Source organism: Hemibagrus wyckioides, linkage group LG06 (assembly GCF_019097595.1).
Source record: "Hemibagrus wyckioides isolate EC202008001 linkage group LG06, SWU_Hwy_1.0, whole genome shotgun sequence".
In the NCBI taxonomy this organism is placed as follows: Eukaryota; Metazoa; Chordata; class Actinopteri; order Siluriformes; family Bagridae; genus Hemibagrus; species Hemibagrus wyckioides.
In genome coordinates, this window is record NC_080715.1 from 6,986,956 (window position 1) to 7,014,406 (window position 27,451).

The 27,451-nt window shown below is 40.4% G+C and overlaps 1 protein-coding gene across 2 annotated transcripts in view; it reads right to left on the bottom strand.

Moving 5' to 3' along the window:
- The window catches only part of ttn.2 (titin, tandem duplicate 2), a 170,023-nt gene that overhangs the window by 15,133 nt on the left and 127,439 nt on the right, over positions 1-27,451 (bottom strand). For both annotated transcript variants that reach the window (XM_058391673.1, XM_058391672.1), the window contains 16 exons: positions 10,326-27,428; positions 9,933-10,229; positions 9,236-9,823; positions 8,853-9,155; positions 8,175-8,759; positions 7,734-8,033; positions 7,339-7,641; positions 6,901-7,206; positions 5,030-6,796; positions 4,643-4,936; positions 3,799-4,077; positions 3,412-3,711; positions 1,257-3,323; positions 870-1,172; positions 476-781; positions 51-341 (listed from right to left, as the gene is read on the bottom strand). In XM_058391673.1, coding sequence (XP_058247656.1) covers positions 51-341; positions 476-781; positions 870-1,172; positions 1,257-3,323; positions 3,412-3,711; positions 3,799-4,077; positions 4,643-4,936; positions 5,030-6,796; positions 6,901-7,206; positions 7,339-7,641; positions 7,734-8,033; positions 8,175-8,759; positions 8,853-9,155; positions 9,236-9,823; positions 9,933-10,229; positions 10,326-27,428 — 25,392 coding nt within the window. The remainder of the gene's footprint in view (positions 1-50; positions 342-475; positions 782-869; positions 1,173-1,256; positions 3,324-3,411; positions 3,712-3,798; positions 4,078-4,642; positions 4,937-5,029; positions 6,797-6,900; positions 7,207-7,338; positions 7,642-7,733; positions 8,034-8,174; positions 8,760-8,852; positions 9,156-9,235; positions 9,824-9,932; positions 10,230-10,325; positions 27,429-27,451) is intronic.

Genomic DNA, 27,451 nt, shown 5'->3' on the forward strand with positions numbered 1-27,451 from the left:
ATTTATTATTTTGATTTGTAAGGTATGTGTTCATTTGAAAATTTTCTTACCAAGAACTTTAACATTGACAGCTGCAGTTTTGATTCCACTGGCATTCTTGACGGTCAATATATATTTTCCAGTATCATTCCTGTTACAGGACTTGATGATTGCCATAGCTCTTGTACTGGTGTATGTCAATGAGTATTTATCACCAAGCTCCAACTCCTTATCACCCTTAGACCAGCATACTCTGGGTTCAGGTTTGCCACCTATTGCAGCATCAAGAACAATGTCTGATCCAGCACTAATAGTTACTGTCTCACCAACAAGTTTGCTGTCCAACTCAGCCTTTGGTGGTGCTGAAAGAAAGAAATAGGAAATATTAGATTAGTACCAAATTAATATACATAATATATATATATATATATATATATATATATATATATATATATATATATTTTTTTTTTTTTTTTTTATTAAGAAATGATCTTACTGTATTCATCCTTGCATGTGATAGGGCCTGTTGATTCTGATGGCGTACTGTGAACTCCTGCACAATTTTTAGCAATGACACGGAATTCATAAGCTGCTCCCTCTTCAAGTGATGATACAGTGAAGAAATTGTCTGTGATTGTAGTGTAGTTGCATTTCAACCAACGAGTTTCATCATCATCAGTGGATGCCTTGCGTTCAACTACATATCCAACAAGTTTGCTGCCACCATCACTTAATGGTACAGACCATTTTATAGAAACTGAAGATCTTGTAATGTCATATACTTCTGGTTTGCCAGGTGGATCTAAAAGAAAAATAATCACCATGTAACTACTATGTCACTAATATGCAACATTGAGGAAAGATATTAAAAATGTTAACCTAATACACACCAACTGGATTCAAAGCCAGCACTGGTCTTGAAGCTTCACTGGCTTTGCTTAGACCTGCAATGTTCATGGCATATACACGGAACTGATATTCAAGGCCTTCAATAAGATTGGAGACCTTATAATGACACTCAATGCATGGGATTTTATTTTCCCTTGTCCATAAAATAGTGTTCCGCTCTTTCTTCTCAATCCAGTATCCAGTCACCTTGCTTCCACCATCATGATATGGAACATCCCATTTAATGGAAATGGCATTAGCAGATATTAATACCACATCTGGACGTGTAGGTGGGCTTGGTGGTACTGTAAAATGGAACAATGATTATAATTTATCAAATACAAAAGGTGCATATTTAATAAGAAATCAACAAAAGTAACTGTACTTACCAAATGGATGTTCTGCCACAATAGCTTGAGATTCAATTGGTTTGCTAACACCAAATTTGTTCTCTGCACAGACACGGAATGTGTACTCCATGTATTTTGTCAAATGGGTGATTTTAATCGTTGGTCGTTTCACACTTGAGTTCACAACTTGCCATGAAGTTTGACCAGATTCTCGTTTCTCAACTATATAGTTAGTTATATCTGATCCACCATCATCTGTAGGCTCTGCCCATGCCAACACACAGGATTCTGATGTGATTCCTGAGATTTCAATTGGGCCAGTTGGTGGGCTTGGTCTGCCAAAGACATTTACAGTAATGCTGAATGTCTTTGCCCCAGCCACATTCTCTAGAGTAAGGTAATATTTTCCACTGTCCCCTCTCTTGGCATCCTTAACCAGTAGGGTGGTTTTCACATTAGAAGTTTTGATAGAAACCCTTTCTGTTTCCTTTAGTTTTATTTCCTCAAGTTTCCAAGTTACTTTTGGGGCTGGTCTGCCACTAATGGGAACATCAATGGCAAAGGAATTGCCGGTCTTACAGGTAATAAGCTGTTTGCTGATACCACTAAGGTCAGCAGTTGGCTCAATGCGAGGTTCTTTGATGATAACAGTGGTGAGTGCATCTCTTGGATAACTGATACCAGTATCATTTTTTGCTTTGACCCGGAATTCATATTCTGTATTCTCAACCAAGCCCTCCAAGACCATCTTCAAAGATTTTGTTTGACCACCAACAACCCAGTGATCAGAACCTTTCTTTCTGGTCTCAACAATGTATCCTGTGATACGACTTCCACCATCATGCTCAGGTTTCATCCATACTAAGGTGGCTGTTGTAGAGGTAGTATCAATAATGTCCAGCCTCTTGGGTGGTGCAGGCTCCTCAGTGGCAATGATAGGTTCTGACATTTCATAAGGTTCACCTATACCATACTGATTTTCAGCTGTGACCCTGAAAAAGTATGCTATACCAACTTCAAGATTGGTCACTCTGAGAATTTGGCGCGTACACTTTAGACTGACTTCCTGCCAGCTCAGACGACTTGCCTCACGTTTTTCAATAATATAATGATGAACACGAGCACCTCCATCATTGTATGGAGCATCCCACATGAGAGTCATAGCTCCTCTGGTTACATCCTTGAATGAGAGGGGACCTGGTGGCCCAGGTGTGTCCAATACCTTTACTGTTAATGTGATAGATTTACGACCACTGTTGTTCTCAAGAGAAAGTGTGTATTTGCCAGCATCATATCTGGTACAGTTTTCAATTGTTAATGTGCTGAAGGTGTCTGTAGTATTAATATCTACCATCACACCAATTTCTCCATCTGCTTTTGTCCATGTAGCCAGGGGTGTAGGTTTTCCACGGAAAGGAATTTTAAGAATAACGGTTCCTCCATTTTTAACAACATGTGTCTGTTTGAAATCTGCATCAATGTCAATCTCTGGTGATGTCAGTCTGTCAATGGCCTGCACTGGATTTGGAATCTCCGATGCCTCTCCCTTTCCAGCACCATTAACAGCATACACACGTAATCTGTACTCTTCACCTGGTTCTAAATCTGTAACTGTGTATGTGGTATGGATACAAGTCTGGCTATTAACTCTGTGCCATTCTTCAAGACTGGCTTTGCACATCTCAATAATGTAGCCAATAATCTCCATGCCACCATCAAAGACTGGTTTGGTCCATTCCAGTGTCACAGAGGTCTTTGTTGAGTCAATGACTTTTACCACTGTTGGTGCACTAGGTGCACTTGTAGGCTCTCTGCACTTAAATAGTCTTGATACTCCACTTGGTGGTCCTACACCAGCCCCATTTTCAGCCATAACACGGAATTCATATTCATTTCCTTCAGTCAAGTTTGTAACTCTGTGTCTGAGCTCTGTGATTGGTCTTTTTGCTGAAACTTTTACCCACTGTAAACTTTTCTTCTCTCTTCTTTCAAGGATATAGTGCTTTATCTCATTTCCACCATCATGTCTTGGTCTTGTCCAGCAGAGTGTAAGACTGTTTCCTGTGACATGAGTGCAGTCAGGTGTTCCTGGAGCATCTGGTACAGCTATAAAGTTATAAAAAACACAACTGACATTGTAATTCTGCTGAAATTTTTTTGGACATGATTGGATAAAAGGTTAAATATTACTTACTGTATTGCATTTTAGCCACAATTGGATCTGATTCTAGTGGTTTGCCAACACCAAAAGCATTGACAGCAGAAACACGGAACTGATACTCATTGCCCTTGATCAACTTGGTGGCATTGAAAGAGCAGGCTTCACACTTAGATGCAACAAGTGCCCAAGAAATACGGGAGGTTTCACGTTTTTCTATTACATAATGAGTGATTGCTGCACAGCCATCATTCTCTGGGGGACTCCACCATAGAGTTGCCTTTTCAGCAGAGATATTTGTAAAGCGAAGTGGGCCCTCAGGTGGTCCAGGAGTATCTGAAACACAGATTGCTTTGGTTATAATTCAAAGTATTTAAAACTCATGTCTACTCATGTAAAAATATTTATAATTTTCTAACAAACCTTGTACTCTGACAAGAACATCCTCCTTTGTTGTTCCAGAGCTGTTTTTGGCTTCAACAGTATAGATTCCACGGTTATTACGATCAGCATCTCTAATGAACAGTGAGCTTGAACCAATACTGGTTGTGATATCAACAAGCATTTTGTCAAGCTGTTTTCCATCCTTATACCATGTAACCTGAGGCACAGGGCGCCCACTAATAGTGCAACTCAGTTTGATGTTTTCTCCAGCCTTAATTGTCAAAGTCTTTTCAGCACCAAACTGAATCTCAGGGATAACTGAAATATAACACAGAATATTACACTGTCAATTTGAGTACATTTCACAACTAATATATGCAAATCTATACTAGCTCCTTTCTAGAGAATGAGAATGTAACTTTATATAAAATTCTTTAAAAAAATATACAGAAATCATTTCACTCAAATAGCTGAACTACGTTGATTTACCAAAAATCATAATCATAACTTTAAAAGTGGGCTTTTTCCCCAAAATGTATAAAACACAATCTTTATAGTAATCCATTTCAATTGTTTGTTTTTGCTTTTTACCCATTATATTGTTGTTTTTGACAAAATATGACTTTGCAGAGATATAAAAACCCTTTATGACAATTACCAAAGAGCTTTTAGCCCATAAGAAAATGATTAATGTTGACCTGCGCTATTGACTAAGAATGTGCAAACATTTAAAAGTACCACAATGAAAAAGCATGAGGTTTAAAAAAATCCACTGCACAAAGCTCTTTGGAAGACTTTGCACAAAAGAAGCACTTCCTCATACATTAATTTTTGAGCTTTTTCACTGAGGGTGCCAATAATGCCCTATAAATAATATACATACCACTTTCATCCTTGGTCATAATGTAGCCAGATGACTGTGATGGTGGACTGACTGTTCCAACAGCATTTCTGGCAATCACTCTAAATTCAAAGCGGTCACCACAAGCAAGCCCTGTCACTGTATACTGGCATTCACTGATATCAATAAAATTGCATCTCAGCCAGCGTGCTCTTCCTTGGCGCCTCTCAACACTGTATGCCACAATCCTACTGCCTCCATCACGTTTAGGGGGCTCCCACTGAAGCGTGACAGAATCTCTGGTAACATCAATGCAGTTGGGAGTGCCAGGAGGATCTAAATGAAATAGATATGAAATTGTTTTATTAAGGTTGCAAGAATCTCATGTGTTGACACAAGTTGGTTGTGAACATGAAAAATGAGACTCACCAACAGGAGAAATAGCAAGTTTGTGCTTGCTTTGCTCACTGACTGGACTCGTTCCAGCATTATTTTGAGCATACACTCTGAATGAATATTCCAGACCTTCAATGAGGCCAATGACCCTATACTCTCTTCCAGAGATTACATTGGAATTCACTTTCATCCACAGGAGGCTGTTTCTGTCTTTCTTCTCAAGATGGTAGCCAGTAATAGGAGAACCACCATCAAAGCTGGGTGCATCCCATGAAACAGTCATGCCATCACTTGTGACATTAAATACAACAGGTTTTCCCGGTGGACCTGGTGGCTTATACTGGTGTTGGGCAACAACATCCACTGAGTTGAGAGGATCACTTACTCCATATTTGTTCTCTGCACGTACTCTGAATTGGTATTCAGTGCCCTTAACCAGATTGGGTATCTTAAATGTGGTCCTGACCACACTTGAACAAATAATTTTCCAAGCTGCTTGAGAGGTTTCTCTTTTTTCAACACTATAGCAGGTGATTTCTCCACCACCATTATCCTGTGGCTCATTCCATGAGATAATAATGCTTTGTGCTTTGATTTCATCAAACCGGATGGGGCCCACTGGTGCAGTTGGTGGCCCAAGAGTGGTGACCTTTATATCAAAAAAGTTCTTCACAAGTCTATTGTCAAGGACCAGAGTGTATTTTCCTGCATTCTCCTTTCTTGCATTTCTCACAATTAGACTAGCTTTATTTTCTGTTTGTCTGAAGCGAACTTGTTCACTTTCCTTCAGTGGAACATCATCTTTCATCCACTGAATTGTAGGTTTGGGTTTGCCCTTGTATGGCAATTCAATGTTCACATTTTGTCCAATTCTGACACTTAATTCACCATTAGGATAGTCAATAAGGTTAGCTTCTGGTGGAATAAAGAATTCCTTCACAGTAATGGGCCCGATTTGAGAGAAGTCACTGCAACCCTTCTCATTCTTGGCATACACTCTGAAGAAAACCTCTGAGAGCTCTTTAAGATTTGTTACCTCATACTTGCAACATCTACATGTACCGCCAAGGCTCCATGTCACAGCATCATCTACCTTCTTTTCAATGATGTACTCAGAAATATGGCTGCCACCATCATGATCAGGTTTTGTCCATGCCAGAGTTACAGATGTATTAGTTGAGTCAGTCATGACAAGGTTCTTTACAGGACCAGGAGTCTCTGTTGCTCTAACAGGTTCTGTGGTCTCACAAGTATCACCAATGCCATTTTCATTTTCAGCAGACACACGGAAGAAATAGGCAATCTCTTCTGAAAGGCCTTCAACCTTGTATGATGTATTGGCACATTCTGTTGTAACTATGGAGTAAGCTTTGAGTTTAGCATCCTTCTTCTCAACTATATAATTTGTAATTGGAGCTCCACCATCAATAAGTGGAGGATCCCAGCTCAGAGTGAGTTTACCACGGGTAACATTTTTCACTACCAACTTACTACAAGCAGATGGTGAGTCTAATACTTTAACAGAGACAGTAATATACTTTGGTTCACCAACTCCATTCTCAATCTCCAGGAGATATTTTCCTGAATCATCGCGAGTGACCTTTGGAATAATAAGTGTTGTTGAATACTCTGTGTTATTAATTGTGTATTTTGCATCTCCACCAATATTCCTATCTCCTCTTCGCCATGTGACATTTGGTGCAGGTCTGCCTTTTAGAGGAATCATGATTTCCACATCTCTTCCTGCCTTTGCTGTATATTGAGTTGACATTGAAATATCAAGATCAACATCAGCTTCCTCTGTTGGGATCAAAAAGAAGCACATCATTGATTAGACATAAACCAGCCAAACATGAAAATACTTTATGGAAATTCAACTTAGGCACAGAAAAAGAAATACACACCCAGAATGTCCTTAGCTTGTACCGGCTGAATAATTTCAATTGGGCGTCCAACTCCAGCACAGTTAACGGCAGAAATGCGGAAGTAATAGTACACTCCAGGTTTTAAATGGGATACCACATACTCTGTGGTTCTTACTTCACCCTTGGAGCTTATAGTGATCCACTCCTTTTCATCAGCTATCATCTGCTCAACTACATAGCTTGTGATTTCACTGCCACCATCATACACAGGCTTCACCCATCCAAGTGTAATTGAAGTCTTGGTTGAATCAACAACTTTAAGTTTTGTCGGCTCACTTGGCGGATCTGAAAATGTATAAAATATAAACATTTTTGTATAAAACACTTTATAAAACATATGAATATGGACATGTTGCATATAAGATTTAAGATTTAAGAATATCATAAATAATATAAAACAAGTAAACATAATCTTACCAATGGGATCATATGCTTTATAGAAAATGGATGCATCCGAATATTGACCTGCACCAGCTTTATTAATTGCACAAACACGATACTGATACTCATTTCCCTCTGTGAGATTGCTGACTTTTTGCCTAGTATCACGAATTGGATCTTTGGCAACTTTGAACCACTGTAGACTCTTCTTTTCTCGCTTCTCCAGATAATATCCATCAATATCACTGCCACCATCTAGACTTGGTCTTTCCCATATGACAGTCATTGTTGATTTAGTAATCATGGTGACCTGAGGTTTGGAAGGTTTGCTGGGAGGTACTGCATAAGCCAAAATAGCAACAGTAAGTTTACTTCAATTATGAAACAAAAAATCTTAACACAGTTAAAAGATGATTGAAAAAAATCTTTACCAAATGAGTTCTGTGCAATGACAGGCTCAGATTCTAAAGGATCTCCGACTCCATATTTGTTTACCCCACGAACACGGAAGATGTACTCATTTCCTTTGATCAGCCTTGAAACAGAGACAATACAGTCTTCCAGTTTCTCAGATATTATAGACCACATGATTCTGCTACTCTCACGTTTCTCCACAATGTAATGGGTAACCATTGCACCACCCTCATCAGCTGGAGGATCCCACATTATGGTTATACTGTCTGCTGTGATCTTCTTGAACTGAATTACTCCCGAAGGGGGCCCAGGTTTGTCTACAAAGATAAGTAATTATTAAAAAATAATAATTAAAAAATGTACATGTATAGTGCATGAGCATGATTATATATATATATATATATATATATATATATATATATATATATTATTAATTAATAGCATAATTAGTAGCATACCTTGAATAAGCACTCTGATAGCAGCATATGCTGAGCCCAAAGAGTTCTTGATCTTGAGTTCATATGTTCCACTGTTTAAGCGTGTAGCCTCTTTTACTGAGATGCATGTACAATCAGTGGTGTTTGAAATCAAGAACTGAGGTCCAGATTCCAGCTCTTTTCCATCTTTGTACCATTCAATTGTTGGCTGAGGTTTCGCAATAATACCAACTCTAAGCTGGATGGTTTCTTCTGCTTTGTATTTTACAACATCAAGGTATTCCTGAGGAAGCTCAATTTCAGGAGCACCAAAGGTATCCACACACGTAACTGGCCCAACAGTAGCAGATGGGTTACTGACAGAGCCAACTGCATTCTTGGCCAAGACTCTAAATTCATAAGATTCATCTTGAATGAGGCCTGATACAGTGAACTTGGTGTCAGAAACCTTTGATAAATTAGCTTTGAACCATTTGCCATTTGGACCATCTTTCTTCTCAATTATATACCCTGTCACTTTGCTTCCACCATCATAGGAAGGCTTACTCCATGCAAGGCTTATTGAACTTTTTGTGATATCAGTGACACGGACATCAGTTGGTGATTCTGGAAAACAGTACCATGACAAAAATCAGAATTACCTATAGGCAGACTTTACATTTTTTCCCCAAAACAATTCACACTATGTAATATCCTTACCACAAGCATCAATTGCCAGTACAGCATCTGAAATTTTGCTGACAGGACCAATGCCTGCAGCATTTTCTGCTGCAACCTTAAACTCATAGATAAGGCCTGGACTGATGTCTGTCACTTTGAAATGTGTAGCACGGATAACAGTTTTGTTGACTTTCTTCCACAAAATACTGTTTTTGTCTTTCATTTGAAGGTGGTATCCAAATATATGACTTCCTCCATCAGAAGAAGGTTCTTTCCAGTTGACATTAATACTTTCTCTAGTGACAAAAGATACCCATGGTGTTGAAGGTGCCTCAGGAATTGCTGAAACAGATTAAAAGCAATGCTGTTGATATTTGTCATTTAGTCAAATTAAAATGAATAAATCTAAGTATGTTACTTACTGTATGGAAGACTGACTGTAACAGTTGGACTATCAATGTGATCACTGATGCCAAAGCGATTTTCAGCCCTAATTCTGAACTGATACTCAACTCCAGTAGTTAGTTTCAAAATCTTAATTGTGCATCTTGCAACTGCAGATGAAACTTCAACCCAGTTTGCTGTTGTTGTTTCACGTTTTAGAACAATATAGTTGGTGATTGGGCTGCCACCATCATAAGCAGGAGGAATCCATTTCAGACTTACACTGTCCTCTGTGATATCACACATCTCAACTGGACCAAGAGGTGGACTTGGTCTGTCCAGAACAACAATATTAACAAAGGACTTAGTGGTTCCACTTGAGTTTGAGGCTGTAATGTCATATCTGCCTGCATCATGAGCAACACTGTCACGCAGGGTGATGATAAGGCAGTCAGGTGTTACTTCAGAATTGAATCTCATGGTTGATTTCAGGATCTGATTATCCTTTGAGAGTAGTACATTTGGTAAAGGTTTACCGGTAAGAGGGATTTCTATTTTAAGATTTGAACCTGCCTTTACATGGACAGTATTGTGTTGAAAGTTCTTCATGTTAATTTCAGGTGCCTCTGTCAATAGAAGAGGGCAAAAAACATCAGGTTAACTATCATAATGAACCGACATGCAAAATGTTAATCTACATTAACATATTAAATACAAACAGGTCAAATTACTTACCTAGTTGATCTTTAACAAGAACTGGCAGAACCATTTCTTTAGGGTCACTAAGTCCAGCATGATTTTCAGCACGAACTCTAAAGAAGTATTCAGCATTTTCTCTTAGCCCATAGACAACAAACTGAGTTGATTTGGTGACACTACATTTTATCCACTTTTGTTGTCCTTTTTCCAGAGCATCCACCTGGTAACTGGTAATTCTACTACCTCCATCATGCTCAGGTTTAATCCAAGCTAATGAGACAGAATCTTTTGTAACCTCAGTTACTCCAAGCTTTGCTGGTGGACTTGGTTTTTCTGAAATTAATGTTTAAGAGTTAATTAAATCAAATTGTTAATAAAACAAAATTATTTTAACTAGTCATCATTCAACAGGAAATTATCTCATCATACCTGTAATCTTAGTTCCCTCTTTAGTTTCAGTTGATACTCCAATTCCATATTCATTTTCACCAGTGACTCGGAAATAATAAACGCCACCCTCTTGAAGGTCAGTTAATTTGAAGGTAAGTCTGGGACAACATTCTGTTACTCTTGTCCATCCTTTTTTGCTTGCCTCACGCAGATCAACAAGGTAGTTCTTGACAGGAGCACCACCTTCATTTTCTGGCATGTCCCATGTTATTGTTGCTGAGTTTTTGGTCACTTCCTTAACAGAGAGACTGCCAGGTGGTCCAGGTGAATCGAGCACTTTCACATTCAAGGTTAGTGTGGCCGTTCCAGCAACATTTTGTAGAGTCACAGTGTACTTTCCTGAGTCATTTCTGGTAGCTTGTTCAATTGTGACAGATGTACAATTATCTGTGGTATCAATTGTTGCCCGAACTCTAAGATCAACATCGGGCTTATTCCACATTACATTTGGCACAGGCTTTCCCTTGAAAGGGACTCTTAGGGTGAACGAGCTGCCATCTTTGACAATCAAAGTTTTTCGCATTTCATTACTAATGAGGAAAACAGGCTCATCTTCTCTGTCCTTTGCTACTTGTGGGTCAGTCTCAGGGCTTGGCTCACTTGAACCAATTTTATTAATTGACCTAACCACAAAGACATATTCCGCTCCTGATGTCAGGCCTACAACTGTGAACTCTGTGTTATTAGTGTGCTGCACTCCAACAATCCAGTCCTCTTCATTGGTTTTCCTATATTCAACTGAGTATCCTGTGACTGGAGAACCACCATCAAACAATGGCTTGTTCCAGGAGAGTGTTACTGTGGACTTAGAAGAATCGATTACCTTTGGTTTCGCTGGTGGAGATGGCAAGAATAATGGATCCTCTGCTTTAGTCAATGGGCAAGGAAGGCTTGGTGCACTCAAACCTGCTGCATTCTCTGCATATACACGGTATTCATATTCGCATCCTTCGCGGAGATTGGAGGCCTTGACCCTCAAGTCATAAACAGGCTTTTTGTTGACACGAACCCAGCGAAGACCTGACTTTTCACGTTTTTCAATTACATAGCCACTAATACTACTGCCACCATCAGAAACAGGCCTTTCCCAGCAGATTGTCATAGCTTCGCTTGTAACACTTGTGACTTCAACATTTGTTGGTGCAGCAGGTATTGTAAATGGATCTAGGGCTTTAACAGGCTCACTCTCCAGAGATTCTCCTGTTCCATATTTATTTACTCCCCGAACCCTGAAAATGTATTCATTGCCTTTAAGCAGTTTTGTAACTTTGCATGTTGTGGCCTTCATGTCAGCATAGACTAATGTCCAGGCAAGACGGCTTGTTTCACGCTTCTCAACAATGTAGTGTTGAATTTCAGCACCACCATTTTCTTGGGGTGGTCCCCAAGTTAATGTGCATTTTTCTGCTGTCAAACCAGTTACTTCCAATGGTCCAGATGATGGACCAGGTCTATCAAGGACTTTACAGTTCACTGCTAAAGATCTGGTACCAGCAACATTCTGTAATGTGAGAACATACTGTCCAGAGTCTCTTCTGATGGTCTCTCTAACAATTAGTGTTGTGGTTGTGAATGTTGAAGAAATTTCAACTCTTGCTTTAGAATCTATTTCTTTTCCATCCTTTGCCCACGAAATGACAGGAGCTGGTCTGCCGGAAATTTCAGCATCAATTCTTAGTATGTCTCCTGCTTTGACTACAACTAATTGTCTGAGTTTGTCCTCAATTGTAATGCGTGGAGGTTCAACATCATCTTTCACTGTAACAGGGCCTGTACACTCTGATGGCTGACTAAGTAAACCTGCTGCATTCTTAGCAATTACATGGAAATCATATCGCTGATCTTCAATCAGGCCAGTAACATCAAAGAATGTTTCTTGAAGATTGGTGAAGTTACATTTCAACCAACGGCCATCTGGTAGTTCTTTTCGCTCTACAATGTAACCAGTCACTTTGGCACCACCATCATTTTCAGGTTTTGCCCAGGACAGAGAAACAGAAGTTCTTGTTATATTAGTAACAACTGGCTGACCTGGAGGATCACATGGATCTCTTGCAGCAACAGGCTCACAGGCTTTTGTGCAAGGTCCAGTTCCTGCAATATTTTCTGCATATACTCTGTATTGATAGAGAAGACCCTCTTCAAGACCAGTTACTTTAAACTGTGTATCAGAAACAAGACCCCTACTGATTTTAGTCCAGAGAATGCTGTTTTGTCCCTTGCATTCCAAGTGATATCCAATGATTGGACTTCCACCATCACTGGCTGGTCTTTTCCATGTAACCAACATGCTTGACTTTGTAGCATGAGCAATTTGAAGGTCACTTGGAGGGCCAGGTGGTGTGAAGGGGTATTGTGCAACAATTGGTGCAGAATCAATAGCTTGGCTCTTGCCATAACGATTTTCAGCAGCAATACGGAATTGATATTCAGTTCCCTGTGTCAAATGGGATACTTTAATCGATGTTCTTGCCACTGTAGCTGAAACAATTTGCCATGTTGTAGTGGTTGTATCTCTCTTCTCAACAACATAATTGTTGATTTGACACCCACCATCATAAACTGGAGGATCCCATGATAATGAAATATGATCTGCACTTACTTCATCTACTCTAACTGCAGTTGGTGGACCTGGTTTGTCTAGAATGATAACTGTTATTTCATCTGATTTCACACCAACTGAATTAATCAATGTGATTTCATATTTTCCAGCATCTTCCCTTGTTGCATCTTTGATAGTAATCTTTGAAGATATTTTGGAAGTGAGGACATTTACTCTGGTTGTTTGCTTCAGGGTGTGGCCATCCTTCTTCCATGTCACTTCTGGGTGAGGTCTACCTCTAAATGGAACATCAATTTTGAGATCTTCTCCAGATTTAACACTGTACGTGTTAAATAGCAAGTCAATAATAGGTTCAATAGTGATATCTTTGGCAACCACAGGTGCTCCCAGTGGCTTTGGATCACTCTTTCCTTTGTCGTTCATGGCAGAAATTCTGAATGAATATTCCTCCCCTGTTGTAAGACCTTCAATTGTAGCTTCAGGTGTTCTTACTGTTGCGCAAACAGTCCATTTATCTGATCCTTTAGTCAACATCTCAACTGTGTAACCTGTTATCTTGCTACCACCATCGTGGTCTGGCTTTTCCCAAGAAAGACTCACACTGTGCCGAGTTACATCAACAAGTGTAACCTTACCTGGTGGTAGAGGTGCTTGGGACACTTTCACTGGTTCTGTGGTGGTTGCTGGTAAGCCAACACCAAGTTCATTTACTGCAAGTACACGGAAGTGATAAACACCTCCCTCTTGGAGATCATCAACCCTGAAAGAATTCCTGACACAGTTATTTGTCACAGTTGTAAATGCCATTCTTTTAGATTCACGTTTCTCCACAATATAATGAGTAATCTTGGCACCACCATCAATATGTGGCGGGTCCCACTGCAGCTGGACTGAGTCTCTTTTGATATCTTTAACTACAAAGTTCACAGGAGCACTTGGGGAGTCCAGGACTCTGACATTTATGAAGGCAGATTTGGTGCCACTGTTGTTTTCAAGAGTTAAAATATATTTGCCACTGTCAAATCTGTCAACATTGTCAATAACAAGCATGGTGTAAGAGCTTGTGACTTCAACTTGGGCACGCTCTGTTAAGGTACCCTCAGCCTTTGTCCATTTAACTTCTGGTTCAGGCCTTCCCCTGATGGTAACAAACAATCGTAGTGTTGCGCTTGCACGGACAGTCACCATTTTCCTCAGATCAGCTTCTAACTCTACTTCTGGGGCTTCAAGTTTCTCAGCAGCAATTACAGAGCCTGGAACATCAATGTGATCTCCAGCACCTTCAATATTAATGGCACAAACACGGAAATTGTATTCTGCATTTTCTTTCAAGTTTTTCACTGTAAAGTGAGTTGTTTGTACACCAGTGTTTGGTGTACATAGTGTCCATTCATCATCAAAGGCTTCTTTCATCTCAACAATATATCCAGAGATCGGTGCACCACCATCATAAATAGGCCTACTCCATGCAAGTGAAACAGTTGTACTTGAATGATCTGTCACTTTGGGATTGTTTGGAGGGCCAGGAGGATAGGTTGCATCACAGGCTTTGTAATACTCAGATGCTCCACTTGGTGTGCCGACACCTGCAGCATTTTCAGCAGACACTCTGAATTCATAAGAGTGTCCTTCTGTTAATCCTGTGACTCTGAAACGCAGATCAGATAGTCTTTTCCTGTTGCACTTTGTCCATCGGACACCTTCTTTATCACGCTTCTCAAGGATATATCCCTCAATTTGTGAACCACCATCATCCTCTGGACGGTCCCATGTAAGCACTATTGAGTCTCTAGTGATTGCACTTGCTTCTGGAGTTGAAGGTGGGCCAGGAATCTTAAAAGGATTTTGTGCAATAACTGGTTCAGATTCAAGTGGTTCTCCTATCCCATACTTGTTTACTGCCATGACTCTAAATATGTACTCATTACCTGGCAAGAGTTTGGTGACTTTATAACTGATTGCTTGAATTTTGGGTTCTACCATAGTCCAAGAAAGTCTGCTTGTTTCCCTCTTTTCAATAATATAATGTGAAACACCTGCTCCACCATCATGTGTTGGATGGCTCCAGTGTAGATAACATTTCTCTGCTCTGACACCAGTTACCTTCAGAGGTCCATCTGGTGGACCAGGTCTATCCAGAACCTTCACATTTACAGGGACCAGTTTTGTTCCACCCACATTGCTGAGGCTTAGGACAAAATGTCCACCATCTACTCTTATGCAGTCTTTAATGGTTAAAACAGTATGTGTAATAGTGGATTTAATTTCCATTCTTGGAGTAGCACTGTCAATTTCTTTTCCATCCTTTAGCCACCTTATATCTGGGAGGGGTTTGCCTGCAATATCAGCATCAATAATAAAGGTCTCACCAGCATTCACGATAATGACATCCTTGAATTTTGAGTCCATGGAAACTGATGGTGCTTCAATCTCATCCTGTGCAGTAATTGGTCCAGTGCTTTCAGAAGGCTCACTTAAAATGCCCGCTGCATTTCTTGCTATTACTCTGAATTCATAGCGGTCTCCTTCTGTCAATTCTGCAATTGTATATTGAGTGTCAATTATATTTGTAAAGCTAGCCTTCATCCAACGACCATCAGGTAGCTTTTTCCTCTCCACAATATAACCTGTGACTACACTGCCTCCATCATATTGAGGTCTTGTCCATTGAAGTGTGACAAGGCTTCTGGTGATAACAATAGCCTCTGGAGTTCCAGGTGGATCACATGGATCACGTGCAACAACGCTTTCAGAAACTTTGCTAGATGGACTTATTCCTGCAATATTTTCAGCGAATACTCTATATTCATACTCAATGCCCTCCTCAAGACCATTTGTTTTGAATCGAGTATCAGTAACAAGAAGCTTGTTAAGTTTTGTCCAGAGAATGCTGTTCTTCTCTTTGCGCTCAATGTGATATCCAAGAATAGGGCTGCCTCCATTATTACTAGGTGGCTTCCATTCAACTGCCATATGATCCTTTGTCACAGAGGACACAAATGGTGTACCAGGGGCTGCAGGTTCACTGAAAGGATAGCTAACAACAACAGGTACAGAGTCTAAAGATGAACTCTTTCCATATCTGTTCTCAGCAAACACTCTAAACTGATATTCTGATCCAGTTTTCAGCTTAGAGATTTTGATTGTTGTGCGTGCAATGGTTGCTGATACAATCTGCCAGGCTGTAGTAGTTGTGTCTCTTTTTTCCACAATGTAATTGTTTATTTGACAACCACCAGTATACACAGGTGGTTCCCATGAAATTATTACATAGTTGGCACTTACTTCATCAATTTTAACAGGGCCAACAGGCGGGCCAGGCTTGTCTAAGATAATTACACCAATTTCCTCTGAGACTGATCCTACATTGTTTATAGCTGTTACTGTATATTTGCCAGAATCCTCTCTATTGGCATCTTTGATAGTAAGAACTGTTGCTGTTGCTGTGCTTGAGACATTTAGTCTAGTTGTTTCTTTTAATGAGTGGCCATCTTTAGTCCATGTGACCTTTGGTGTTGGACGACCTTTTACTGGAATTTCTACTTTCACTTCTCCACCACATTGCACACTGTATGTGTTGAAAGTCAGTTTGAGGCTTGGTTTAATTGTTATATCATTAGCTATGACTGGAGCTGCTAGTGACCTTGGATCACTCTTCCCTTTATCATTGTAGGCCAACACTCTAAAGAGGTACTCTTGGCCAGCACTAAGACCTGTGACTGTTCCCTCACAAGTTTTAGTAGTAGTTGCTACTACCCAGTCTTCTGATCCTTTTGGCTGCATTTCAATATAATATCCTAGAATCCTACTACCACCATCATGGTCTGGTTTCTCCCATGACAGTGATGCAGACGTTTTAGTCACATCAGTCAATGTGACCTTACCCACAGATAGAGGAGGATCTGCTGTCTTCACGGATTCTTCTGTTTCTATAGGAAGACCAACTCCAAACTCATTTTCAGCCATGACTCTGAAGTAATAAATGCCACCTTCATTGAGATCACCAACACGGAAGCTTGTCTTGGTGCATTTTGTAGTAATATTAGAGAAGGCAGGTCTAGTGGATTCACGTTTGTCCACAATATAATTCTTTATCTTTGCTCCTCCGTCTATAAGTGGAGGATCCCAAACAAGAGTTACATAATTTCTTGTGATATCTTTAACAGTTAGATTCAGTGGAGCACCTGGTGTATCCAGTACTTTCACTGAAACAAATGCTGACTTGGTTCCACTGCTGTTTTCTAGAGTAAGGGTGTATTTTCCTGCATCATTTCTATCACATATGTCAATTGAGAGCTGGGTATAATCTAGGCCCTTTTCAATTTGAGCTTTAGTTGGTAGATCTCCATCATCCTTAGTCCAGTTTATCTCTGGAGTTGGACGACCTTTGAAGGGAATGCTAATTCTCATGCTTCCTCCAGCACGAACAATGATACCCTTTCTTAACTCGGAATCAAGTTCAATTTCTGGATGTTCTGTTTTATCAACAGGCTTTACTGTACCAGGAATGGTGACTGGCTCACCAACACCTAGATTATTCAGAGCACATATTCGAACCTTGTATTCTTGATGTTCTATAAGTTTGGTTATTGTGAATTTTGTGTCCTTCCAACCAGTAGGTGGTGTACACATTAGCCATTCCTCTTCATCAGCTTTGCAGATCTCTACAACATAGCCCTGGATGTCTAGGCCACCATCATAGATTGGTCTACTCCATTCAATCGTCACTGAGTTCTTTGTGGTGTCAGTTAGGTGTGCATTAGTTGGTGGAGCAGGTTTAAATGTTGGGTCACATGCTTTGTAATATTGAGTTGGTGGACTCGGTAGACCAACTCCTGCCGCGTTTTCTGCAGATAACCTGAATTCATATTCATGGTCCTCTGTGAGACCTGTAACTCGGAAGCGAAGGTCTGTAATTCTACGTTTGTTACATTTTGTCCACCTGACTCCAGCTCTGTCTCTCTTTTCTACAATGTACCCAACAATCTCACTTCCACCATCAGTCACTGGGCGAGTCCAGCACACAGTCATAGAATCTCTTGAAATATTTGTTATTTCTAGTTCTCTAGGTGGTCCAGGGGGAACAAATGGATTCCTCATTATTACAGGTACAGACTCTAAAGGTTCACCAACACCATATTTGTTAACAGCCATGACACGGAAGATGTATTCATTTCCTTTTAGTAGCTTAGTGACCTTGAACATAGATGCTCCACAGTCACTAGACACTACTGTCCAAGTAAGACGACTGGTTTCTCTTTTTTCAATTATGTAATGAGAAATACTGCTACCACCATCATGTACAGGAGGAAGCCATGACAAGGAGCACTTCTCACTTGTTACATTTGAAACTGTCAAAGGTCCTGATGGAGGCCCAGGTCTATCAAGGACTTTTACATTAAAAGACACAGATTTACTTCCCCCAACATTAGTAAGCTGCAAAGTATACTGTCCTCCATCAACTCTAATAGCATCTTTGATAACAAGGACTGCTTTGAAGTCTGTGTTCTTAGTCTCAGCTCTAGCAGAAGTTTCAACTTCCACATCACCTTTGAACCACTGCATTGTTGGAACTGGCTTCCCCAATACAGATGCTTCTAGTACAAATGTATCCCCAGCATTTACAATCATTATTTGGGTGTATTTCGAGTCAATCTCATAAGTTGGTGGCTCAACCTCATCTTTAGCTGTGATTGGCCCTGTGCATGCAGAAGGCTTGCTTACTGATCCAGCAGCATTTCTAGCAATGACCCTGAAGTCATATTTGGAGTCTTCTGTCAGACCTGTGACTATAAATTCAGTTTCAAGGATGTTTGTAAAGCTTGCTTTCATCCAACGCCCATCTGGGAGGTCTCGTTTTTCCACAATGTATCCAGTGACCAGACTGCCACCATCATATTCTGGTGGTGTCCATCTTAGCATCACTGAGTGCCTTGTCACAATTACTGGAACAGGTGTGCCAGGAGGATCACATGGATCACGGGCCACACAACCTTCAGAAACTTTGCTGCATTTACCAATTCCAACAATGTTTTCAGCAGAAACTCTGAACTCATATTCTATGCCTTCCTCCAAAGGAGATGTTTTAAATCTGGTGTCTTGAATAAGCATTTTATTAATTTTTGTCCAGAGAATACTGTTCTTTTCTTTTCTTTCAAGATGATATCCAAGAATAGCACTGCCACCATCAGAAACTGGTTTGTGCCATTCAACTACCATAGATTCTTTTGTAAAGGCAGACACGTATGGTGTTCCAGGGGGCCCTGGTTCTTTGAAAGGATATTGAGCAACAACTGGCTCTGAGTCAATAGCATAGCTTTTCCCATATCTATTTTCTGCAAAGATTCTGAATTGGTACTCAGCTCCAGTCTTCAAATTTCCAACTTTGAGTGTAGTTCTTGCTACTGTAGCTGAAACAACTGCCCAGTTAGTTGTAGTGGTATCTCTCTTTTGCACAATGTAATTTGAAATTTGGCATCCTCCTGTGTAGGTTGGGGGATCCCATGACAGTGTTATACTTTCTGCACTTATTTCATCTATTCTCACTGGCCCGGTTGGTGGACCAGGTTTGTCAAGTATAATGATTTCAACTGTGGCCTCCTTTTGTCCAAGTACATTAGCTACTGTAATCGTGTACATACCAGCATCGTCTCTGGTTGCATCTTTAATCGATAATGTTGTATGGTGGGCAGTATCTGCAACATTAACTCTTGTTGTCTGTTTCAGCTCTGTACCATCTTTAGTCCATGTAATGGTTGGCTTTGGATGGCCAGTGATACGTGCTTCGATTTTCAAGTCATGGCCAACTTGTACACTGTATGTGCTAAGCTTTGTCCTTACAGATGGTTCAATCACAAGGTCTTTTACAAGAACAGGGTGTGCTAGATATCTTGGATCACTCTTTCCTTTGCCATTAACTGCAATCACCCTAAAATTATACTCTGCACCTTGGATTAAATTGGTAATAATGGTGTCAAGTGATTTAACTTGTGCACACATAGACCACTTTTCACTGTCTTTTGCTTGCATCTCAACCTCATAGTGAGTGATTCTACTACCCCCATCATGTTCTGGTTTTTCCCAAGACAGAGAGATGCTCTTGCGTGTAACATCCACTACAGAGATTTTTCCAGGAGGTTGTGGGACTTCTGAGATTTTTAGTGGTTCAAGTGTTTCAGCAGGTAATCCAATTCCATATTCATTTTCAGCAAGAACTCTAAAGAAGTAGTTGCTGCCCTCTTGTAGATGTTCAATCTTATATGTCATCTTGTTGCAGGAAGCAACAGTAGAGTATACCTTCCTTGTACTCTCACGCTTTTCAACAATATAATTTTTTATTTTAGCTCCACCATCCAGCAAAGGTGGCTCCCAAGTGAGGGTAACAGAATTCTTTGTTATTTCCTTCACATGAAAATTTGCAGGTGCATCAGGAGTGTCAAGTACTCGGACACTAATAAATGCAGATTTTGTACCACTTGCATTTTCCAAAGACAAAGTGTATTTTCCACTGTCAAATCTGTTAATGTTCTCAATTACAAGGGAAGTATAACTGCTTGTGATGTCAATTTGTGCTGTCTCATTAATTTCACCTTCGGCTTTTCCCCATTTAACCTCAGGAGCTGGTCTGCCTCTGATTGGAACAAACAATCTAAGGGCTCCTCCAGCTCTAACAGTGATCATCTTTCTTAGGTCAGCATCAAGATCAATATCTGGTGGCTCCAATTTGTCCTCCACGAGAATTGATTCTTTTATATCTGCATGTTCTCCAACTCCAACCTTATTTATGGCACAAATTCTGAATTTGTATTCATGTTTTCCCAGCAGTTTTTTAACTTCAAAACTTGTTTCTGTGATTCCAGTGGGAGGTGTGCACATTGTCCACTCATCAGATATGCCTTCGCAGGCTTCAACAATATAACCTTGAATCTCACATCCACCATCATAAATTGGTTTGCTCCAATGCAGTACAACAGATGACCTTGAAATATCAATAACCTTAGGGTTGTTTGGTGGACCTGGCCTGAAGATTGGATCAAAAGCCTTGAAGTAAACAGTAGTGGCACTTGGTTTGCCAATTCCAGCTGCATTCTCAGCAGAGACACGGAATTCATAACTGTGGTTTTCAAGAAGACCTGTCACTCTAAAGCGTAGTTCACTAACTGAACGCTTGTTGCATCTTGTCCATCTGACACCTTCTTTGTCCCTCTTTTCAATTACATATCCTGTAATTGCATTACCTCCATCATTAATGGGTCTTTCCCAAGTAACAACCATGGAGTCCTTTGTTATATTAGATATCTCCACCCCAGTTGGTGGATCGGGTGTGACAAATGGATTTCTGGCAAAAACTGGATCAGATTCCAAAGGCTCACCAATTCCATATTTGTTGACAGGGATCACTCTGAAAATGTACTCATTTCCAGGTAGAAGCTTGGTAATCTTCAGATTAAGGGTTTGCACCTTAGATTCCACAACAGTCCAAACTAATCGGCTGGTCTCCCTTCTTTCAACAATATAATGAGATACTTCAGCACCTCCATCATGTAAAGGTGTTTTCCATGCTATGCAACATTTCTCACTTGTAACCCCATATATAGAAATAGGCCCTTCTGGTGGTCCAGGCCTGTCTAGAACTTTTACACTGATGTTTATAGATTTCTCACCACCAACATTTTTCAACAGCAGTGTGTACTGACCTCCATCAACACGAATAGCTTCTTTAACACTTAAAGAGGCTGTAAAGTCTGTATTTTTAATCTCAAGTCTAGCTGTATTAACGAGTTCCTCACAGTTTTTTATCCAATGGACTGATGGTATAGGCTTACCAAATATTCCAGCATCAATCTTAAATGAATCTCCAGCATTAACAATCATGGTTTGAGAATATTTAGCATCCAAGTCAATCATAGGTGGCTCTATTTCATCCTTTGCAGTTATTGCGCCAGTACTGCCAGATGGTTCACTAAGCACACCAGCTGCATTTTTTGCAATGACTCTGAATTCATATTGTTGTTCTTCCACCAAGCCACTGACAACAAATTCAGTTTCTAAGATATTTGTGAAACTAGCCTTCATCCATCGACCATTAGGCAATTCTTTCTTCTCAACTACATAGCCAGTTATTCGGCTGCCACCATCAAATTCTGGTGCTGTCCATCGTAATGTTACAGAGCTTCTAGTGACAATTACTGCTTCTGGTTTGCCTGGTGGGTCACAGGGATCTCTTGCTACTTGTATTTCTGACACTTTGCTGGCTTTGCTTAGTCCAACAATATTCTCAGCATAAACTCTGAACTCATATTCAATGCCTTCTTCGAGACCACTAACCTTGAATCTTGAGTCTGGAATGATGGTTTTATTTTGTTTCACCCACAGGAGGCTATTTCTTTCCTTACTCTCAAGATGATAACCGATAATCTTGCTTCCACCATCACTGCTAGGCTTATTCCAAACAATGGCCATAGTTTCTTTGGTAGCAGACTGAACAGTGGGAGTCCCTGGTGCACTTGGCACCTCAAATGGATACTGTGCAATTACAGGATCAGAAAGTAGGAATGAACTCTTACCATATCTGTTTTCAGCTGCAATTCTGAATTGATACTCACAGCCAGTTTTCAGCCTTGCAGCTTTGGTGGTTGTTCTAGCAACTGTAGCTGACACAATCTGCCAGTTTGTGGTGGATGTGTCTCTCTTTTCCACAATATAATTATTAATTGAACAACCACCTTCATACTCTGGTGGTTGCCAGGACAATGTCATACTGTCTGCAGTTACCTCATCTATCTTGATAGGTCCAGTCGGAGGACCAGGTTTATCAAGTACAACAACAGCGATGTCAGCTGTAGCTTCTCCGGCTGAGTTTGTAATCTTGATAGTATATTTTCCCACATCATCACGTGTTGCTTCCTTGATTACAAGGTATAGATGACTGTCAGTAACTTCAGAATTTACCCGTGTTGTCTCTTTGAGAAGAGTGCCATCTTTAAACCAGGTAACTGCTGCCTTGGGCTGAGCAACATAAGGTACATCTATCTTGAGGTCATCACCTGCCAGCACACTGAATGTATTAAACAAAAGCTTGAATGCAGGTGTGATGATAAGATCCTTTGCCACAACAGGCACACTGAGTAGACGGGGATCACTTGTCCCTTTTTCATTTGTTGCTGATATACGGAATGAGTACTCTTCACCTTGAATCAGACCAGCAATAACTGCCTCTGTTACCTTAACAGTCATGACCTGGGTCCATTTGTCACTGCCCTTTCCTTGCATTTCCACAACATATCCTGTAATCCTGCTTCCTCCATCATGATCTGGCTTCTCCCAGGACAGAGTTACACTGCTGCCAGTTACCTCTTTAAGAGTCACCTTGCCAGGTGGCAAAGGCTTTTCAGAAATCTTGACTGGTTCAGCAGTTTCCACTGGAAGGCCAATGCCATATTCATTTTCAGCCAAAATTCTGAAGAAATACAAGCTTCCCTCCTGCAGATCACCAATTCTCCAACTTGTTTTGGGGCAGGAAGCATTTACAATGGAATATGCCTTTCTGGTGGATTCACGTTTTTCTACGAGGTAATGTCTGACTCTTGATCCGCCATCAATAATTGGAGGATCCCAGATCAGTGAAACAGAATCTTTTGTGATTTCTTTGATTGTGAGATTTTGTGGTGCCCCTGGAGTGTCAAGCACCCTGACATTCACAAATGCTGTTTTACTGCCAGAGCTGTTTTCTACTGTTAGCAGATACTTTCCACTGTCAAACCTGTTAACATTCTCAATAACAAGTGATGTGAATGATGTTGTGGTCTCAATAGATGCTTTGTCAAGAGGTTCACCATTCTCCCTTGACCATTTAGCTTCTGGTGCAGGTCTTCCTTTAATTGGTACAAACAGCCTCAGTGTGCCACAAGCTCTAATGTTTACCAATTTTCGAAGATCTGAATCAAGCTCAATTTCAGGTGAAATATATCTGTCCTCTGCTTTTGGTAAACCAGGTACTGATGCAGGTTCTCCAACACCCTCACAGTTCAGGGCAGAAATGTTGATCTTATATTCTTGGTTTTCTTTTAAATTAATTATGGTAAATGATGTTCTAGTAAGACCCTCCCTTGGAGTGACAACTGTCCATTCATCCTCTTCTGGTAGGCAGGTTTCTACAATATATCCTGTAATGTCTGAACCACCATCATAAAGAGGTTTGTTCCAAGCAACAGTAATGGATGACTTGGTTGTATCCAATATTCTTGGATTCCCTGGAGGTCCAGGCTGGAATATTGTGTCACATGCCTTATAAAATGGACTTGAAGGGCTTGGGGCACTTAAACCAGCAGCATTTTCAGCAAAGATCCTGAATTCATATTCGTGCCCTGGTGTAAGTCCAGACACTTTAAACCGCAAATCAGTTACTGACCTCTTATTGCATTTGACCCACCGGAGGCCAGTTTTATCCCTTCTTTCAATTATGTAAGTATTTATGTCACTTCCTCCATTGTTTTCAGGATGCCCCCAACAAACCACCATAGAATCCTTTGTAATTGTTGTTACTTCTGGAGCTTGTGGTGGATCTGGGGGTACATATGGGTTAGTTGCAACTGCAGGCTCTGACTCCAGGGGCTCACCAACTCCATATTTATTTACAGCCATAACTCTGAACACATATTCATTTCCTTTTAATAATTTGGTGACTTTAAAACGGTTGACTTGTAAATCTGTGGCTACATTTGTCCATGTAAGTCTGCTTGTTTCACGTCTCTGAATTATATAACAATCAATCTTTGCTCCTCCATCTTCAAGTGGTGGTAGCCAAGACAGAATACATTTCTCTGTGGTCATGTCTGTAACATGAAGGGGCCCTTCAGGAGGCCCTGGCCTATCAAGGACCTTAACATTGAAAACAAACTTGGCAAATCCTCCAGGGTTGCTCGCAGTTAGAGTAAATGCACCACCATCTCTTCTTAATGAATCTTTGTTGATTAAGCATGTATAGAAATCTGCTGTTTTGATCTCTAGTTTTCCAGTGTCTTCAAGTTCTTTCCCATCTTTTGTCCATACAAAGGATGGGATTGGTCTACCAGTAACATTTGCATCTAGTTTGAAGACTTCACCTGCCTTAACTACCACAATACTGCTAAAGCTTGAATCAACATCAAGCTTTGGCTCCTCAATATCATCTCTGCAGATTATAACTTCTGAGGGTTTCGAGGGCTTGCTGACAGATCCAGCTGAATTTCTTGCAAAGACACGGAATTCATATGAAGAATTTTCTGTTAGTCCACTTACAGTGAAGCTTGTCTCATGGATATTGCCAAAATTTGCTTTCAGCCAGCGGCCATTTGGCAGTTCTCTCTTTTCCACAGTGTACCCAGTTATTGGGAAACCACCATCATTCTGTGGTTTCATCCATTGAAGTGTAACCTCATGTCTAGTTATATTAAGTGCCAAAGGTTGACTGGGAGGCTCCACTGGATCAAGTGCAAATATCATCTCAGAAGCCTTGCTTGGCTTGCTAAGACCAGCCATGTTTGCAGCAATAACACGGAATTCATATGCAATAGCATCCATCAGACCAGATGACTTAAAAATATTCCCCACTATAAGGGCTTTGCTGATACGCTGCCACAGGATGCTGTTTTTCTCTTTTCTTTCAATATGATATCCTAAAATCGGGCTTCCCCCATCTGTGGAAGGTTCATTCCAGCTAATTGTAATAGAATCTTTTGTGAAGGCAACAGCTTGTGGAATACCTGGCTGGCCTGGTACATCAAATGGATAAGCAGCAACAACAGGTTCAGATGTTATGTAGGGACCAACTCCATATCTGTTCTGAGCTTTTACACGGAACTGATATTCAATTCCTGTTGTAAGACGTGCAGCTTTAAATGTTGTGCGAATGACAGTAGCTGCTAACTCAACCCAAGATGTGCCAGTTGTCTCTCTCATCTCGACAATGTAATTGTTGATAGGTACTCCTCCATCATTCTCTGGTGCATCCCAGGATATAATTATATAGTCACAGGACACTTCATCCACTTTAATCGGTCCTGTTGGAGGTCCTGGGATATCATGTACTTGTACAGTAATGGTCTCTGTAACTGTTCCCAGTGTATTCTTCCCTGTCATTGAATACTGTCCTTCATCTTTTCTCTTGATTTCTCGGATGTTAAGAATTGTTGAGGTTGTTGTGTTGTCAATGTTGATTCTTTGTGTTTGTTTAAGTTCATGATCTTCTTTCTTCCAGACAACAGATGGTCTTGGACGACCAATAACCGGGATCTCAACCTTCACATTATCACCTGCTTTGGCTACTACCAACTTCTGATAAACAGATCTGAGGTCAAAACCTGGTACTGTAGTCTGCTCATTTATTTCAACTGGCCGGCTTTCACGAGGTTCACTTCTACCTGAGCTATTCACAGCAAAGATACGGAATACATATTCTGCATTTTCTGTTAAGTCTGTGACAGTATAGTCCAAAGCCTTTATTGTTGTGACATGTACCCAGTGATCAGAATCCTTCTTCTGAGCCTCAATCACATAGCCAGTGATTCTGCTACCACCATCATATGCTGGTTTTGTCCATGCAAGAGTTGCTGTATCCTTTGTCACATTTGTAACTACTAAACTGTCTGGTGAAGATGGAGCCTGAGAAGCTCTGATAGGTTCAGCTGTCTCGGCCGCCTCACCAATACCTTGTTCATTTTCAGCTAAGACTCTAAAGTAATATTCAGCACCCTCTTCCAAATCGTTAACCTTGTATGAACATTTCTGCCAATTTGTAGTGATTGTTGTGAAGGCTTTTCTAGTTGCATCACGCTTCTCAATTATGTAATTTATTATCTTTGATCCACCATCAATAATTGGAATTTCCCACTGAAGTGTGATACTGTTTTTGGTGATTTCCCTTGGTTTCAAATTGACTGGAGGCCCAGGTGTGTCTACAACTCTAACATTAACAAATCCTGTCTTCTTTCCAGCAACATTTTCTAAAGTCAAAATGTATTTTCCAGCATCATATCGTGTACATTCAGGAACGACCACTAGAGTGTATGATTCAGTATTGTCAATATGAGCTCTACCTTTGAGAGCAACATTATCTTTCATCCATGTAACTTCGGGAGTTGGACGTCCTTTAATTGGTACAAATATGCGGATGGAGGCACCTGCTCGAGCAACAAGTGTTCTTCTCAGTTCTGCATCAAGTTCAAAGTCTGGAATCTCTTCACGTTCAACAAGTTCCACAATTTTTTCAACTTCTGCAGGCTCCCCACATCCTTCTGAATTAATTGCGCTGACTCTGAAATGATACTTGCCACCTGCTTGTAGGTTTGAAACAACAAACTCAGTGATTCTCAATGGAGAAATTGTGTCTTGAATCCAATCATCTTTTCCTTCCTTTTTGTGCTCAACAATATATCCTGTCACATCAAGGCCACCATCATAAAAGGGTCTTCCCCAGTTAAATGTTGCTGTTGTTTTGGTGGTATCAGTTATTCTTGGATTGGATGGAGGTCCAGGTGGATCTGAATATGATAAAATATTTAAA